Source organism: Bos grunniens, chromosome 5, assembly GCF_055505025.1.
Source record: "Bos grunniens cultivar Pamir isolate PY7600 chromosome 5, Bosgru_T2T1.0, whole genome shotgun sequence".
Lineage (NCBI taxonomy): Eukaryota > Metazoa > Chordata > Mammalia > Artiodactyla > Bovidae > Bos > Bos grunniens.
In genome coordinates, this window is record NC_141169.1 from 102713508 (window position 1) to 102730475 (window position 16968).

General features: G+C 38.6%; 1 protein-coding gene across 4 annotated transcripts; it reads left to right on the top strand.

Moving 5' to 3' along the window:
• Nucleotides 1–6463: 6463 nt before the first annotated feature.
• On the top strand, nt 6464–16789 carry CLEC4D (C-type lectin domain family 4 member D). 4 transcript variants are annotated; one of them, XM_086402087.1, is made up of 6 exons: nt 6464–6719; nt 8225–8317; nt 11896–12000; nt 12714–12865; nt 13897–14012; nt 14516–16789. In XM_086402087.1, exons 1-6 carry the CDS (start codon nt 6692–6694, stop codon nt 14661–14663), a joined length of 642 nt encoding a protein of 213 aa, XP_086258213.1. In that variant the 5' UTR covers nt 6464–6691; the 3' UTR covers nt 14664–16789. The 4 variants fall into 4 exon arrangements, with proteins under 4 accessions (XP_086258213.1, XP_086258214.1, XP_086258215.1 ...); XM_086402088.1 differs by having other exon boundaries at nt 8228–8317; XM_086402089.1 differs by lacking the exon at nt 13897–14012.
• The last annotated feature ends 179 nt before the right edge of the window (nt 16790–16968 follow it).

The window sequence follows — 16968 nt, forward strand, 5'->3', positions numbered from 1 at the left end:
GTCATGTTTGACTCTTTGCAACCCCATGAACCACAGCACGCCAGGCCTCTCTGTCTATCACCAACTCCTGGAGTTTACCCAAACTCATGTCCACTGAGTCGGTGATGCCATCTAACCATCTCGTCCTCTGTCGTCCCCTTCTCCTCCTGCCTTCAATCTTTCCCAACATCAGGGTCTTTTCAAATGAGTCAGCTCTTCGCATCATGTGGCCAAAACACTGGAGTTTCAACTTCAACACCAGTCCCTCCAATGAACACCCGGGACTGATCTTGTGTAACATGAACTGGCTGGATCTCCTTGCAGTCCAAGGGACTCTTAGGAGTCTTCTCCCACACCACAGTTCAAAGTATCAGTTCTTCTGCACTCAGGTTTCTTTATGGTCCAACTCTCACATCTATACATGACTACTGGAAAAACCATAGCCTTGACTAGACAGATGTTTGTTGGCAAAGTAATGTCTCTGCTTTTTAATATGCTGTCTAGGTTGGTCATAACTTTCCTTCCAAGGAGTAAGCGTCTTTTAATTTCATGTCTGCAATCACCATCTGCAGTGATTTTGGAGCCCCCCAAAATAAAGTCAGCCACTGTTTATACTGTTTCCCCATCTATTTGCCAGGAAGTGATTTCCTTGAACTGCAAGGAGATCCAATGAGTCCATCCTAAGGGAAATTGGTCCTGGGTGTTCATTGGAAGGACTGATGTTAAAGCTGAAACTCCAGTATTTTGGCCACATGGTGCAAAGAGCTGACTCATTGGAAAAGACTCTGATGTTGGGAAAGATTGAAGGCAGAAGGAGAAGGAGACAACAGAGGATGAGATGATTAGATGGCATCACCGACTCCAATGACATGAGTTTGGGTAAACTCTGGGAGTTGGTGATGGACAGGGAGGCCTGGCATGCTGTGGTTCATAGGGTTGCAAAGAGTCGGACATGACTGAGCAACTGAACTGAACTGAACTGATGAGACCAGATACCATGACCTTAGTTTTCTGAATGTAGAGCTTTAAGCCAACTTGTTCACTTTCATCAAGAGGCTTTTTAGTTCCTCTTCACTTTCTGCCATAAGGGTGGTGTCACCTGCATATCTGAGGTTATTGATATTTCTCCTGGCAATCTTGACTCCAGCTTGCGCTTCACCTGGCCCAGTGTTTCTCATGATATACTCTGCATATAAGTTAAATAAGCAGGCTGACAATATACAGCCTTGACGTACTCCTTTCCCTATTTGGAACCAGTCTGTTGTTCCATGTCCAGTTCTAACTGTTGTCCTGACCTGCACACAGGTTTCTCAAGAGGCAAGTCAGGTGGTCTGGTATTCCCATCACTTTCAGAATTTTCCACAGTTTATTGTGATCCACACAGTCAAAGGCTTTGGCATAGTCAATAAAGCAGAAATAGATGTTTTTCTGGAACTCTCTTGCTTTTTCCATGATCCAGCGGATGTTGGCAATTTGATCTCTGGTTCCTCTGCCTTTTCTAAAACCAGCTTGAACATCTGGAATTTCACAGTTCACGTATTGCTGAAGCCTGCCATGGAGAATTTTGAGCATTACTTTACTAGAGTGTGAGATGAGTGCAATTGTGCCGTAGTTTGAGCATTCTTTGGCATTGCCTTTCTTTGGGATTAGAATGAAAACTGACATTTTCCAGTCCTGTGGCCACTGCTGAGTTTTCCAAATTTGCTGGCATATTGAGTGGAGCACTTTCACAGCATCATCTTTCAGGATTTGAAATAGCTCAACTGGAATTCCATCACCTCCACTATCTGTGTTCATAGTGATGCTTCCTAAGGCCCACTTGACTTCACATTCCAGGATGTCTGGCTCTAGGTGAGTGATCACACCATCGTGATTATCTGGGTCGTGAAGATCTTTTTTGTATAGTTCTTCTGTGTATTCTTGCCACCTCTTCTTAATATCTTCTGCTTCTGTTAGGTCCATACTGTTTCTGTCCTTTATCGAGCTCATCTTTGCATCAAATGTTCCCTTGGTAGCTCTAATTTTCTTGAAGAAATCTCTAGTCTTTCCCCTTCTATTGTTTTCCTCTATTTCTTTGCATTGATCGCTGAGGAAGTCTTCTTGCTATTCTTTGGAACTGTGCATTCAAATGGGTATATCTTTCCTTTTCTCCTTTCCTTTTTGATTCTCTTCTTTTCACAGCTATTTGTAAGGTCTCCTCAGACAGCCATTTTGCTTTTTTGCATTTCTTTTTCTTGGGCATGGTCTCGATCCCTGTCTCCTGTACAGTGTCACGAACCTCCATCCATAGTTCATCAGGCACTCTATCAGATCTAGTCCTTTAAATCTATTTCTTACTTCCACTGTATAATCATAGGAATTTGATTTAGGTCATACCTGAATGATGTAGTGGTTTTCCCCACTTTTTTCAGTTTAAGTCTGAATTTGGCAATGAGGAGTTCATGATCTGAGCCACAGTCAGCTCCCGGTCTTGTTTTTGCTGACTGTATAGAGCTTCTCCATCTTTGGTTGCAAAGAATATAATCAATCTAATTTCAGTGTTGACCACCTGGTGATGTCTATGTGTAGAGTCTTCTCTTGTGTTGTTGGAAGAGGGTGTTGCTATGACCAGTGTGTTCTCTTGGCAAAACTCTGTTAGCCTTTGCCCTGCTTCATTCTGTACTCCAAGGCCAAATTTGCCTGTTACTCCAGTTATTTCTTGACTTCCGACTTTTGCATTCCAGTACCCTATAATGAAAAGGACATGTTTTTGGGGTGTTAGTTCTCAAAGGTCTTGTAGGTCTTCATAGACCTGTTCAACTTCAGCTTCTTCAGCATTACTGGTAGGGGCATAGACTTGGATCACCGTGATATTGAATGGTTCGCCTTAGAAACGAAAGGAGATCATTCTGTCATTTTGAGATTGCATCCAAGTACTGCATTTCAGACTCTTTTGTTGACCATGATGGCTACTCCGTTTCTTCTAAGGGATTCTTGCCCACAGTAGTAGATATAATGGTCATCTGAGTTAAATTCACCCATTCCAGTCCATCTTAGTTTGCCGATTCTTAGAATGTCGATGTTCACTCTTACCATCTGTTTTGACCACTTCCAATTTATCTTGATTCATGAACCTAACATTCCAGGTTCCTGTGCAATATTGCTCTTTACAGTATTGGACGTTTCTTCTATCACCAGTCACATTCACAACTTAGTGTTGTTTTGCTTTGGTTCCGTCCCTTTATTCTTTCTGCAGTTATTTCTCCACTGATCTCCAGTAGCATATTGAGCAACTACCGACCGATGGAGTTCGTCTTTCAGTGTCCTATCTTTTTGCCTTTTTATACTGTTCATGGGGTTCTCAGGGTAAGAATACTGAATGGTTTGCCATTCCCTTCCCCCTTGGACCACGTTCTGTCAGACCTCTCCACCATGACCCAGCCGTCTTGGGTGGCCCCACATGGCATGGCTTAGTTTCGTTGAATTAGACAAACTGTGGTCCGTGTGATCAGATTGGCCAGTTGTCTGTGATTGTGGTTTCAGTCTTTCTTTCCTCTGATGCCCTCTCTCAGCGCCTATCGTCTTACTTGGGTTTCTCTTACCTTGGAGGTGGGATATCTCTTCATGGCTGTTCCAGCAAACCGCAGCCACTGCTCCTTACCTTGAATGTGGGGTAGCTCCTCTCAGCTGCTCCTGCACTTCGCAGTTGCCAAAGCAGAGACATGACTTTGCCAACAAATGTCCATATAGTCAAAGCTATCGTTTTTTCAGTAGTCATGTATGGATGTGAGAGTTGGACCATAAAGAAGGCTGAGTGCTGAAGAATTGATGCTTTTGAACCGGGATGTTGGAGAAGATTTTTTAAAATTAGTTAATTTATTTTAATGGGGGACTAATTACTTTACAATATTGTAGTGGGTTTTGCCATACATCGACACGAATCAGCCATGGGCGTACATATGTTCCCCATCCTGAGCCCCCCTCCCACCTCCCTCCCCATCCCATCCCTCAGGGTCATCACTGTGCAATGGCCCTGAGCACCCTGTCTCATGCACTGAACCTGGGTTGGCGATCTGTTTCACATATGATAATATTGTTTCAATGCTATCCTCTCAAATCATCTCACCCTCGCCTTCTCCAACAGAGTCCAAAAGACTATTCTTTACATCTGTGTCTCTTTTGCTGTCTCGCATATAGGATCATTGTTACCATCTTCCTAAATTCCATATATATGCGTATTCTGTATTGGTGGAGAAGGAAATGGCAACCCACTCCAGTACTCTTGCCTGGAAAATCCCATGGATGGAGGAACCTGGTAGGCTACAGTCCATGGGGTCGCACAGAGTCAGACACGACTAAAGTGACTTAATGTGGATGCATGCATTGGAGAAGGAAATGGCAACCCACTCCAATATTCTTGCCTGGAGAATCCCAGGGACAGAGGAGCTTGGTGGGCTGCTGTCTATGGGGTCCGCACAGAGTCAGACATGACTGAAGTGACTTAGCAGCAGCATACTGTATTGGTGTTTTTCTTTCTGACTTACTTCACTCTGTATAATAGGCTCCAGTTTCATCCACCTTATTAGAACTGATTGAAATTCATTCTTTTTAATGGCTGAGTAATACTTCATTGTGTGTATGTACCACAGCTTTCTTATCCATTCGTCTGCTGAAGAACATCTAGGTTGCTTCCATGTCCTGGCTATTATAAACAGTGCTGCGATGAACATTGGGGTACATGTGTCTCTTTCAATTCTGGTTTCCTCAGTGTGTATGCCCAGCAGTGGGATTGCTGGGTCATATGGCAGTTCTATTTCCAGTTTTTTAAGGAATCTCCGCACTGTTCTCCATAGTGGCTGTACTAGTTTGCATTCCCACCAACAGGGTAAGAGGGTTCCTTTTTCTCCACACCCTCTCCAGAATTTATTGTTTGTAGACTTTGGGATAGCAGCCATTCTGACTGGTGTGAGATGGTACCTCATTGTGGTTTTGATTTGCATTTCTTTGATAATGAGTGATGTTGAGCATCTTTTCATGTGTTTGTTAGCCATCTGTATGTCTTCTTTGGAGAAATGTCTGTCTAGTTCTTTGGCCCATTTTTTTATTGGGTCATTTATTTTTCTTGAATTGAGCTGCAGAAGCTGCTGGTATATTTTAGAGATTCTTTGTCAGTTGCTTCATTTGCTATTATTTTCTCCCATTCTTTTTTTTTCCCTCCCATTCTGAAGGCTGTCTTTTCAACTTGCTTATAGTTTCCTTCGTTGTGCAAAAGGTTTTAAGTTTAATTAGGTCCCATTTGTTTATTTTTGCTTTTATTTCCATTACTCTGGGAGGTGGATCATAGAGGATCCTGCTGTGATTTATGTCAGAGGGTGTTCTGCCTATGTTTTCCTCTAGGAGTTTTATAGTTTCTGATCTTATGTTTAGATCTTTAATCCATTTTGAGTTTATTTTTGTGTATGGCGTTAGAAAGTCTTCTAGTTTCATTCTTTTACTAGTGGTTGACCAGCTTTCCCAGCACCACTTCTTAAAGAGATTGTCTTTTTGGAGAAGACTCTTGAGAGTCCCTTGGACTGCAAGGAGATAAAACAATCAATCCTAAAGGAAATCAATCCTGAATATTCATTGGAAAGACTGATGCTGAAGCTGAAGCTCCAGTACTTTGACCACTTGATGCAAAGAGCTGACTCCTTAGAAAAGACCCTGATGCTGGGAAAGATTAAAGGCAGGAGGATAGAGGATGAGGTATTTGGATGGCATCACCGACTCACTGGACATGAGTTTTAGCAAACTCCAGAAGATGGTGAAGGACAGGGAAGCCTAGCGTGCTGCAGTCCATGGGGTCGCTAAGAGTTGGACATGACTGAGCAACTGAACAATGTATGGCAAAACCAATACAATATTGTAAGTAATTAGTCTCCAGAAAAAAAAAAATCAATTAATACATAAAAAAATAAGTTATTTAGGCTTGGTTTTGGAGTCTTTGCAAGTTAACAAAGTTTAGTACATTTCACCTGTGCTGAAGATTGTGTTCTTTACCACAGAATTTCTCATTTCCTCTTCTTTGCCCTAGGGCAAAGAAGCTTAATTTCCCTTGTTGGCATACTTGGGAATTTAATCAACAGCTCCACCACCTTTTTCTCAACTCTACAACAAAAGTATTTTGTCTTTACATACATACGCTGTGCAGATGAAAAACTTTTGCTCATTGTTCACATTACTTTTTACCATCTTGCATGCAACTTAGTTCAGACAAATATCCAAGGCAGAGTTTAGCTCATGCACACAACTACCTTTGAAAATATATATAGGAAAAGAAACCTGAGGAAATGTTTATTCTTTTGATTAGGTGAAGTTGTGATTCTTTTAGGGCATGGCTACATTTTTTGCTTGAACAAGTAAAAATAAATTAAGAAATTCTACATGACACACTGGCGTAGTGACCTTATGAAAATTTCTACTGTTTTTGAGTGTGGCTTTCTCAATTTCCTTTTTCTTTGCTCCCTCCTAGAGTGAATCAAAGGACACTCCCGTGTTTGGAAAGACTTCTTCTTTTGAGCTGTCTTTAATATCGAGAGCTTTCTAATCTTAGCAGAATAGGCAAGATTAATGTTCAATCTCAAGAATTTCTGAATATATTTCTTTATCCACAGAATAAACTGGGGAAAAAATTTAGAGGTTGCTGAGGCTGCTGGTTTTCTCCATCGCTGAACCACAAGAGATTTAACACACAATGGGGCAAGAAGAACCACTAAATAAATGTGAGTATTTGTTTCCTTTCAGTTTTAAAGAAGCATATTTAATTATGACTAGGATTTTAAAATATGAATTGATGATAGTTGTAGTTATTAAGATTGAAGATGGTGATGGGGAGGAAGTTGAAGAAAGTGAAAATGATTTTGGTGAAGAGGGGGGACATAGATTCAAACATTTGGGGTATTAGAAACTTCTTTATAAAATGTATACAGGGACAAGAGAGAACACCAAATATATAAAAAAATAAGATGAAAGAGAGTAATTTGGGAAAATTGTTTAAAGGAAAAAAAGAGACGAGAGAGACAGAAAACACACTGACTGGGACAGCAGTGAACCTGAGGTTCTGACTTTATTTCTTTTTATACTCAAGTTCTACTCAAGTGACACATAAATGGGTTTGTACTGTAAGAACATTAAAAAACACTTTTGAGAAATATATTTAGAATGAATGCAGAAATATATGATTTTGAAATTAATGTTTCATGTCATCTCATCACTCCACCCAAATTTTAATGGGGTCATGATGTACAATGGTACTGACAATCACATTTTTATGTAGCAATATGTTTTGGAGACTTCTTTATGTTAATACATACATGTATACATGATTATTTTAATTGCTTTATAGAATTTCATCATATGAATTCACCATAATTTATTGTGTCTGCTTTTGATGATAAGCATACAGGTATTAGGTTTCAAGGTTTTTTTTTCTATTTCCAAAATTACTGCAGTGAATACCATTTTATAGAAATAAGTTTAACTGCTTCTATAGGTTTGAGTGCTAGAATTTAAATTGTGGCAAATGTAATGCATTTAAAATTTGATAAGTGTTCCTAACTTTATCTGTCTAAAAGGCTTTGCAGCTTATAGTTCAGTAGTGACATTTATTTCCTCACTGAGTGTTTATTTCCTGTAGGCCTTGCCACACTACATATTTTCAATTTACTTTTAAAAATTTGATATATGACAAAACCATGCCATAATATTTTGGTTTACATGTCTCTGATTGAGCATGCTGTTTGTTAATTTGTTTAATGGATTTTTTAAATACTTTAAGCAAATTTTCTGCTCAAATTTTTGCTCAGTTTTCAAATTGGTTTTAGAAATTCTTTATACAGCCTGGATATTAGCATTGTGACAAGATTTTTCTTCCATGTGTTCCTTGTATTTTAACATTATTTGTTTATAAAGGAGCCCTGGTTTTTATGTACTACAATTATCAATTTTTAAAGATTTGGGGGTTTTGAGTCTGGTTAATAAAAAGCATGTTCCTAATCCCCCCCAAAAAACCCAAAGAAATACATTTTATTTGCAAATATATTTAATTTATTTATTTGTTTATCAGTGAACTCTAAAGTTGATTTATTCAGGGGAAATCTTTGAGTTCTCTTCCACGTCTAAAATATTTTGGATGATCTCATTCTAAGTTTTCTCATTGGTCGCATTAGCTCCCTTAGTTCTTGTGGCTGAGAAGAAGATAACCTACTCATCTTTCTTTTTGTTTTAGTAGAAAGAGGCCAGCATTCCCAGCTGATCCCTTGGACCATTGCTATTTTTTTCATGTCACTTCTAAGTGCCTGTTTTATTGCGAATTGTGTAGGTAAGTTATTAGCAAAGTGGAATGCTCTTTGAATTATTCACTTGAAAAACTTTCAGAAAGTTGCCCTAAACCTTTTGTTATCACGACCTTCTCCAACATACCAATCCAGAAAGGCCTCAGGGCTTGGATTTAATATTCAGAGCTACATACTTGACCTTCTGTTTTTTGATGGTGCAGCCTTGAGCCAGGAAATGAACGATGAAACTTAGACCCATTCCTATACACGGGAAGGCTGGAGACTGTGTAAATCATTCTTCACTTTGGATCAGGATAACAAGGACTGCATCTTTCTAGAAAAGAATAACCTGGAAAAAACCCTCAAATTTCAGATGGACTGTAGTCTGGCTTTGAAAAGAACAGCTGGAAGACTTCTTTCTGATATCAAGATATTGTATGAAGTTATTATAAACAAAGTAATATAGTATAGGTGCAAGGATAAACAAATAGAGAAAGAATGTTGAGAGCTTTGTTACAGATCTGTATTTATGAACTCTATATAAAACAGGCTACCCACTCCACTATTCTTGCCTGGAGAATCCCATGGACAGAGCAGCCTGGCTGGCTACATACAGTCTATGGGATCATAAAGAATTGGACAGGACTGAGTGACTAAATAACAACAAACAAAATAAAACTGAAGGGAATTTGAAGGGAATAAATCAACTATCCTCCAATGAAAATTAAAAAGTGAACAGAAGGGGATATTGCAGAGTTATATGGAGAGGACAGTTTTGTTCAATTACTATTCAATTAGTAGAGAGGATTGATTATCTATATTCAAAAATGAAATTGTTCTCCTGCCTCATATCATGTTAAAAAACCAACCTAAGGTGGAGAATTGATTAAAATATGAAAACAAATTAATATTTTAGAAAAAAATATGGAGAATATATTCTTGATCTTGAGACAGAGAATGATTTCTTAAATATGACAAAATGTGCTAGCCATTAAAGAGATTATCACCAAAGTATACTACGTTAAAGTAAGAATTACTGTCCAATAAAAATAACACTGAGTGACAATAGAAAACATAGGAAAAAAGGTTTTAATGCATATAATTAATAAAGGATTATAGAGTATTTAAACCATTGTTCCAAATCAATAGGAAAAATACTGACAGCAGAAAAATGGGCTAAGTCCTGAACAGGCAGAATAGAAAAGAAAAAAAATGAAATGTCTGATAAACATATAAAATATTTCTAACTTCATTAGTTTTCAGAGAAATGCAAATTCAACTCACAATGAGACACCACTAAAAACCTTGGGGATGGTAATTAAAGTCTGGCAGTAGCAAGTATTGATAATACTGCAGAGCAACTAGATCTTCAATGAATTTCTGCTGGTGAGAGTGTACAGTAGTACTCAGTTCGGTGGTTCAGTTGTGTCCAGCTCTTTGTGACCCCATGGATTGCAGCACACCAGGCTTCCTTGTCCATCACGAACTCCTAGAGCTTGTTCAAACTCAAGTCCATCGAGTTGGTAATGCCATCCAACCATCTCATCCTCTGTCATCCCCTGCTCCTCCTGACTTCAATCTTTGCCAGCATCAGGGTCTTTTCCAAGGAGTCAGTTCTTCCCATCAGGTAGCCAAAGTATTGGGGCTTCAGTTTCAGCATCAGTCCTTCCAATGAATATTCAGGACTGATTCCCTTTAAGATTGACTGTTTGATCTCCTTGCAGTCCAGGGGACTCTCAAGAGTTTTCTCCAACACCCCAGTTCAAAGGCATCAATTCTTCAGTGCTCAGCTTTCTTTATAGTTCAACTCTCACATCCATGCATGAGAACTGGGAAAACCATAACTTTGATTAGACAAACCTTTGCTGGCAAAGTAATGTCTCTGCTTTTTAATATGCTGTCTGGGTTGGTCATAGCTTTTCTTCCAAGGAGCAAGTGTCTTTTAATTTCAGGGCTGCAGTCACCATCTGTAGTGATTTGGGATCCTCCAAAAATAAAGTCTCTCATTGTTTCCATTGTTTCCCTATCTATTTGCCATGAAGTGATGGGACCAGATGCCATGATCTTTGTTTTTTTGAATGTTAAGTTTTAAGCCAGCTTTTTCATGCTCCTCTTTCAATTTCATCATGAGATTCTTTAGTTCCTCTTCACTTTCTGCCATAAGGGTCTTGTCATCTACATATCTGAGGTTATTGATATTTCTCCTGGCCATCTTGATTCCAGCTTGTGATTCATCCAGCCTGGCATTTCTCATGACGTACTCTGCATATAAGTTAAATAAGCAGGGTGACAGTATACAGCCTTGATGTACTCCTTTCGCTATTTGAACCAGTCTGTTGTTCCATGTCTGATTCTAACTGTTGCTTATTTACCTGCATACAGATTATACTTCATACAGCAGTATAATTGCTTTGAAAAAGGTTGCCCCAACCATAGTTGGCAATAGGTATAACCTATTACCAGCAGTTGCATATGTGTGCATGGACCTTACAGAAATGCATGCTTGTGATCTCTAAGGATACATGGTCAAAAATGCTCAGAGGTGCAGAGCCCATACTAGCCAAACACTGGAAACAAGGCAATTATCTACGAGAAGAAGAAAAGATAAATACATTTTAGTTCATTAAGATAATGGATCACTTTTCAGCAATGAGAACTGATGAGTTATGGTTGCATGAAACAACACAGATAAATTTCAGAGACAACCCTGAGCAGAATACTGAACCCATAGTATGATTTCACTTGTATAAAGTTCAGAAGCAGGCAAATCTGATCTATATGGTTTTGTGATAGATTATGAAGTGGTAGAATCATGAAGCAAAGCACAAACTGATTGCTTTAAAAGCCATGGCATGATTACCTTTAAGAGAAAGTGAGGGATTCGTGTTTGGGCTGTGAAGGTCACCTGGGGCTTTGGTAATGTTGCATTTTTTGAGCTGGGTTGTTGGAATGTTCACTTTATATTAATTTGATAAACTGTACACTTGTATTTTTCACTTCATTAGACTTGGTTATATTTCAAAGTGAAAATACTGAAAAGATAAGTGTGTAAGACTTGTAGGACTTTGCAGAAGAATACCAGTGGTCACCAAAATCTCGACTCTAAGCATGAATATTGATAGAAAAACATGTTTAAAAACACATGGACATTAAAGTTTGCAAAACTACCCCCATAAAGCATAAAATGGACACTAAGGGCTTCCCAGGTGACCCTAGTGGTGAAGAACGCACCTGCCAATGCAGGAGACATAAGAAATGCGGGTTCAGGAAGATCCTGGGTCAGGAAGATCCCCTGGAGGAGGGCATGGCAATCCACTCCAGTATTCTTGCCTGGAGAATCCCATAGACAGAGGAGCCTGGTGGGCTTCGGTCCATAGGGTCCCAAAGAGTCAGACACAACTGAAATGTCTTAACAAACATCCATAATAATGAAAATATTAATTTTCAACAATTCTTTTCAACCAATTCACCTGGAGCTGAAACAAAGGAACTGTGTAGGAAGAACAGAGAAGGTAGGGACCTTAACTATTACGGTAAAAGAAAATTTACTTAGTGCAGTACGCCCCCAAAGTAAGTGGTTATATAGGAAAAGGAAATTAAGATTTTTTTCCCTCCTTCACAGTGACTCACCACAACTTTCTATCCTGCAAGAAAGGAACGGGGTTCTTCAGGCTCCCAAAGCAGCACCCAAAGGTGATATGTGTCAGAGAGAAACCCGAACTGAAAGGTACAGAGAGTCGAAGAAATTTCTTCCTTATTTCCATTAAAATTCATAGCCTGATTTAAAGCATATCATTTCTACATTATTATATAAAGAGAGAGATAAAAAGAGCACAAGATGAGAATCTGGCACAAGAGCGGACATCAGTAAATTAATTGAGGTAGAATTATTTTCATGATTGTGAGCAGTTGAATAACTAATCAGAGAATACGAACAAAACATTTATGAGCTGTTTTTGGCAGCCAAAGCATAACATTTTCTTTTGATTCAGATATGTAAGGACTGCTCCCTCCTAGAATATGTAAACTTTGCCAAAGTGTCTTTATCTTTTTTATTCTGTAAAGGCTCATTACATGAGTATTTTAGCAGGTTCTTTGCCTCCTTCAGATAAAATGTCCTGCCAAAAGTTTTGTTATAGGAACTCTTTCAATATGGTTGTAAATAACTGTAGGGATATTGAAAAATGATCACATCTTCTAAGAGAAAACCTTGTAATTTTCTCATGGTCATTATGTGATTCAGATACTTTTGTTTAGGAGCTATTTAGAAATGTAATTTTCAGGATTTTTTTTTTTTTATAGCGGGGACAGAATGATTGTAGTAATCCTGGTATTATTCTCTTAAATGTTAATTGGATATTATGTAGTAAAATAACTATATGATTTGTTATATATGGTATGCTCCCTTGGACCTAATTTTCCTTTTGATTTTCACATGAGGGGGCACCTGGAATTGCTGTCCTGTGGGCTGGAGAGCCTTCCAGTCCAACTGCTATTTTCTTTTTAATGACAACAAGACTTGGGCTCAGAGTGAAAGCCACTGCTCTGGGATGGGAGGTCACCTGGCCACCATCAGCACAGGGGCTGAGCAGGTATGCTGAGAGGCTTATGTCAGTTTCTCTGCTGGTTTGAATCTCTTCGCAGAGAGAGGAATTTCTCAGCTCTGCTCCACCTCTGTGCCTTTGCTTCCTTTCCCCCATCTGCCTGGAAAGACTTTCTTCCTCTTGCATTTTTCTTCACATGGCCGACATCTTCTGGTCTTCCCAGATCTGACTCATGTTATATTTTCTCAAGAAAACTACCCTGACCACCTTCCCAACTCCATCCTTTTTGTTCTAATCTGGAGATGCTTTCACAGCATTTTGTGCATTTTATGACCAGGGCACTTGGTTCAGTGTTCACTACCCCAGCTCTTCCGTTTGCAGAGGGCTACAGCCATGCTTTATCCATGTTTGTATCTCCAATGGTCTGTGCAGTGCTAAGCCCACTTAAGTGTTTGATGATTAAGTAAATAAATGAATGGTTAATTAGGACTGAAATATCTTCTCAGGATAAAGAATAGGACAGATAATTCAGATGTATGTTTGTTATTCTAAAAAAAGAAATCTCAAGGTAAAGTCATTTCTGAGCTGAAATTTATTTCCTCATGCAGTATATTTCCATATATTATATACTCAGACTCAGATTCTACTCCATTCTTGGTTAACATGGTTTCCTGGAGGACTTTGTTTCCATGGCTTTGCAGCTATAGGTTCAGCAACTCTTTGAAGTAAGTGTAATTTAATGAAATATGCAATCAATTAATGAAGGTAATTTAAAAAATAAAATTTCCTAAAAATCCAATCCCGGTAAGAACTATGCTAAGTAATTTGCAAGCTGATCTCATTTAATCTTCACAGTGACCCTCTGAAGTAGTGGAGTTGTCCCTTTTGGAGTTGAGAAAACTGAGGTTTGGTGACATTAAAGCACTTATTAACATCATACCATAAATGTCAGAGGCAGGATCTGAAAACATATAACCAATGCTTTTGTGTTTAGTAGTTTATTTGACCTCTTTTCCTAAAATAATGGTTATCAACTGATAAATGCAAATATACTCATAAAAATTCACATTTTTACACAGAACTTTATCACTCAATTTTTGGATAGACGATTTTCATATTTCCTAGGACTTAGGAGTGAGAACCCTGACGGCCAGTGGCATTGGGTGGACAAGAAACCATTTAACCCACAGATAGTGTGAGTATACCAAGTATGGTAAAATAGCTTTATAGGCAAAGGTAGGAAGAAGACAGCAAGCCACATTCATTTCGGGATGGGTTATATCAGTGTAGGGCTTCCCTGGTGACCCATTGGTAAAGAATCCACCTATCAATTCAGGAGATGGCAGGTTCAGTCCCTAGGTTGGGAAGATCCCCTGGAAAAGGAAATGGTAACCCACTCCAGTATTCTTGCCTGGGAAGTCCCATGGACAGAGAAGACTTGCGGGCTACAGTCCATTGGGTAGCAAAAGAGTCAGACATGACTTAGCAACTAAACAACAGCAATACCAGTATAAGAATGCCTACTCAGAACAGAGCACTGTCTTTTCAGGAACCTCTATGCTAGTCTATTGCTCTGATTCTGTTGGACAGTGCAACTGTAAATGTTTCACTAGGGGCATTTTTTCTGCCTTGTCCTCTGACCTCTACTATACACACACAACATGTACACACATGTGTATATATATTTTTTCATTTCAGATTCTGGCACAAGCGTGAACCCAACAATGATCAGAAAGAAAAATGTGTTGTTCTTGTTAACGACAAAGACAAATGGGCCTGGAGTGATTTTCCTTGTGACTCTAAGACAAGTTGGATTTGCAAGATAACTGGAACTGCATTCAACTAAAAACCTACGAAGGGGGCCTTGTGATGAGGACACAAAATAAGAAACAATGCGACTAAAGCAGAACATACATGTATTGTGGGAACAGAGAAAACATTTTCCATCATAGAACATTTTCAGTCATGATGGCCTTATTTATTTATTTTTTTTGTTTCATTCATTCAATATAATGTATTTTTTTGTGTAGTGTTTTGGTGGAAAGAATCATATTTTTCTGTGAGAATCAATTTTCATTAACTTTGCTTTCTTGATAGTATTTCAGGCAGGGTATTTACTTTTCAACTGGTGTGTATTGATTACATATTTAATAGCTTGAGTGGTGAAATCTCTTTAGTCACCATTTCCTCTGCTCTGATGATTCTTAGCACTAAAATTTCAAAGGTGGGATATTTCAATTGGTAGTGGTGTATCATTTTTTTAACCCAAATATCACAAACTCTAAAGTTTTTAAGCAGAATTTTTATTGTCTGATGCTTTGTTTTCAGGTTTTTTAATAGTATCAGTCATTAGACTGAAATTCCATGAGCAAAATATTTTCTGAAGAACAGTATAGAATAGTTATAATTATGGTATTGCCCAGGAAAAAAGGGTTTCCCTGGTAGCTCAGTTGGTAAAGAATCTGCTTGCAGTGCAGGAGATCCTGGTTGGATTGCTGGGTCAGGAAGATCCACTGGAGAAGTGATAGGGTACCCACTCCTGTATTCTTGGGCTTCCCTGGTGGCTCAGATGGTAAAGAATCCACCAGCAATGCTGTAGACCTGGGTTCTATCCCTGGGTTGGGAAGATCTCTTGGAGAAGGGAACGGCTAACCACTCTTGCCTGGATTCTTGCCTGGAGAATCCTAAGGACAGAGGAGCCTGGGGTTATAAAGAGTCACACGTGACTGAGTGAATTTCATTTTCCAGTAAGAAAAAAATATCCATTTACCTTTTAAAAAATTTACTCCACTTTAAAAATCTTACCACAGTGAGGAGTCTCAAGCTGACAGTTTCTTTTTGAGTGGAAAAGTCCCTTGCAGGCCATCTTAAGCACACTCCTTTAATTCTATAGCTAAGGAAACAAAAGTTTTGGGAAGCCAAAGAGCTCACCTTCACAGGGTTAGTTATGACGCAAACAAGACTGTGGCCCAGAACTAGCTTTCATAGTAGGTGGAATGTATTCCCTTTGGTATTACGGAAAAGTTACTGGTGGTGCTGTGGCCTCTTGGCTAACAGATAGATAATAGTTCTTAATTATTCATGTAACACTGTATTAGTGTTTCTGTATTTTTAATTAGAATCAGAAGAAAATAATATTTTCAATCCATTTATGTAAAGTGTTAGCATGTTTATTTAGAGCTATAAAGCTACAGTTCAAACTAGCAAGAAAAGTCATGGTTTTAACAACCTGAAGTTGTGCTTTTGTGATGTATGTAGCTTTAATTGTGAAGCAGTCATGTCCAACATCAACAAAATATGGAGGTCTTTCTAAAACATTTTATTTTGCTGATGTTTCCTGGATCCAAGCTAAAAAATTCCAAGTGACATCTTTTTAGCTACCTTCCTTGGTGGCTCAGATGGTAAAGAATCTGCCTGCAATGCAGAGGACCTGTATTAGATCCCTGGGTCAGGAAGATTCTCCTGGAGAAGGGAATGGCTACCCACTCCAGTATTCTTGCCTGGAAAATTTCACGGACAGAGTAGCCTGGTGGGCTTCAGTTCATGGGGTCACAAAGAATTGGACACGACTGAGCAACTAACAGTTTCATCTTCCTTACTACTATATTAAAAAGACAGTATTTATTCTGAAATTAGTGGTTTTCTAAGTTCAGAATATTAGTGTATGATTGACTGTATGTCTTTACATGTCTGTGTTTAAAGCTGATGCTTTTAACTGAAATAGCATCAAGGGACTTTGTGTTTGCCATAAATTACATAGCATTAATCTATAAAACTTGAAATAGACTTTATATAGTTAATATTATCCATTCTTCATTTGTATAAAACTGTATTTAAAGATTCAGTAGTCAATAAAATGTGACCTCTTTGTGATTTTATACATCTATACCCTAATCTTTTTCTCCCAATTTGGATCATTTTTCATTCTCTCCATGGCTTCCACCAGACTAAGTAAACATCTATTTACCTGGATTATTACAATGGTCTTCTGATTGATCTCCCTGTTTCCACCCTTGGTCACTTTAAGTCAATTCTCAACTTTTTTGTGTGTGTGTGTGTGTGTGTAATAAAGTTTTATTAAAGTATAAAGGAGATAGAGAAAGCTTCTGACATAGGCATCAGAAGGGGGCAGAAAGAGTACCCCTAGAAGG

Coding starts and splice junctions, on each gene's coding strand:
- CLEC4D (XM_086402087.1), top strand. CDS start 6,692: ATGGGGCAAGAAGAACCACTAAATAAAT. Junction 6,720..8,224: donor AGAAGAACCACTAAATAAAT/GTGAGTATTTGT, acceptor TTTTTGTTTTAG/TAGAAAGAGGCCAGCATTCC. Junction 12,866..13,896: donor TCAGCACAGGGGCTGAGCAG/GTATGCTGAGAG, acceptor ATTTTTACACAG/AACTTTATCACTCAATTTTT.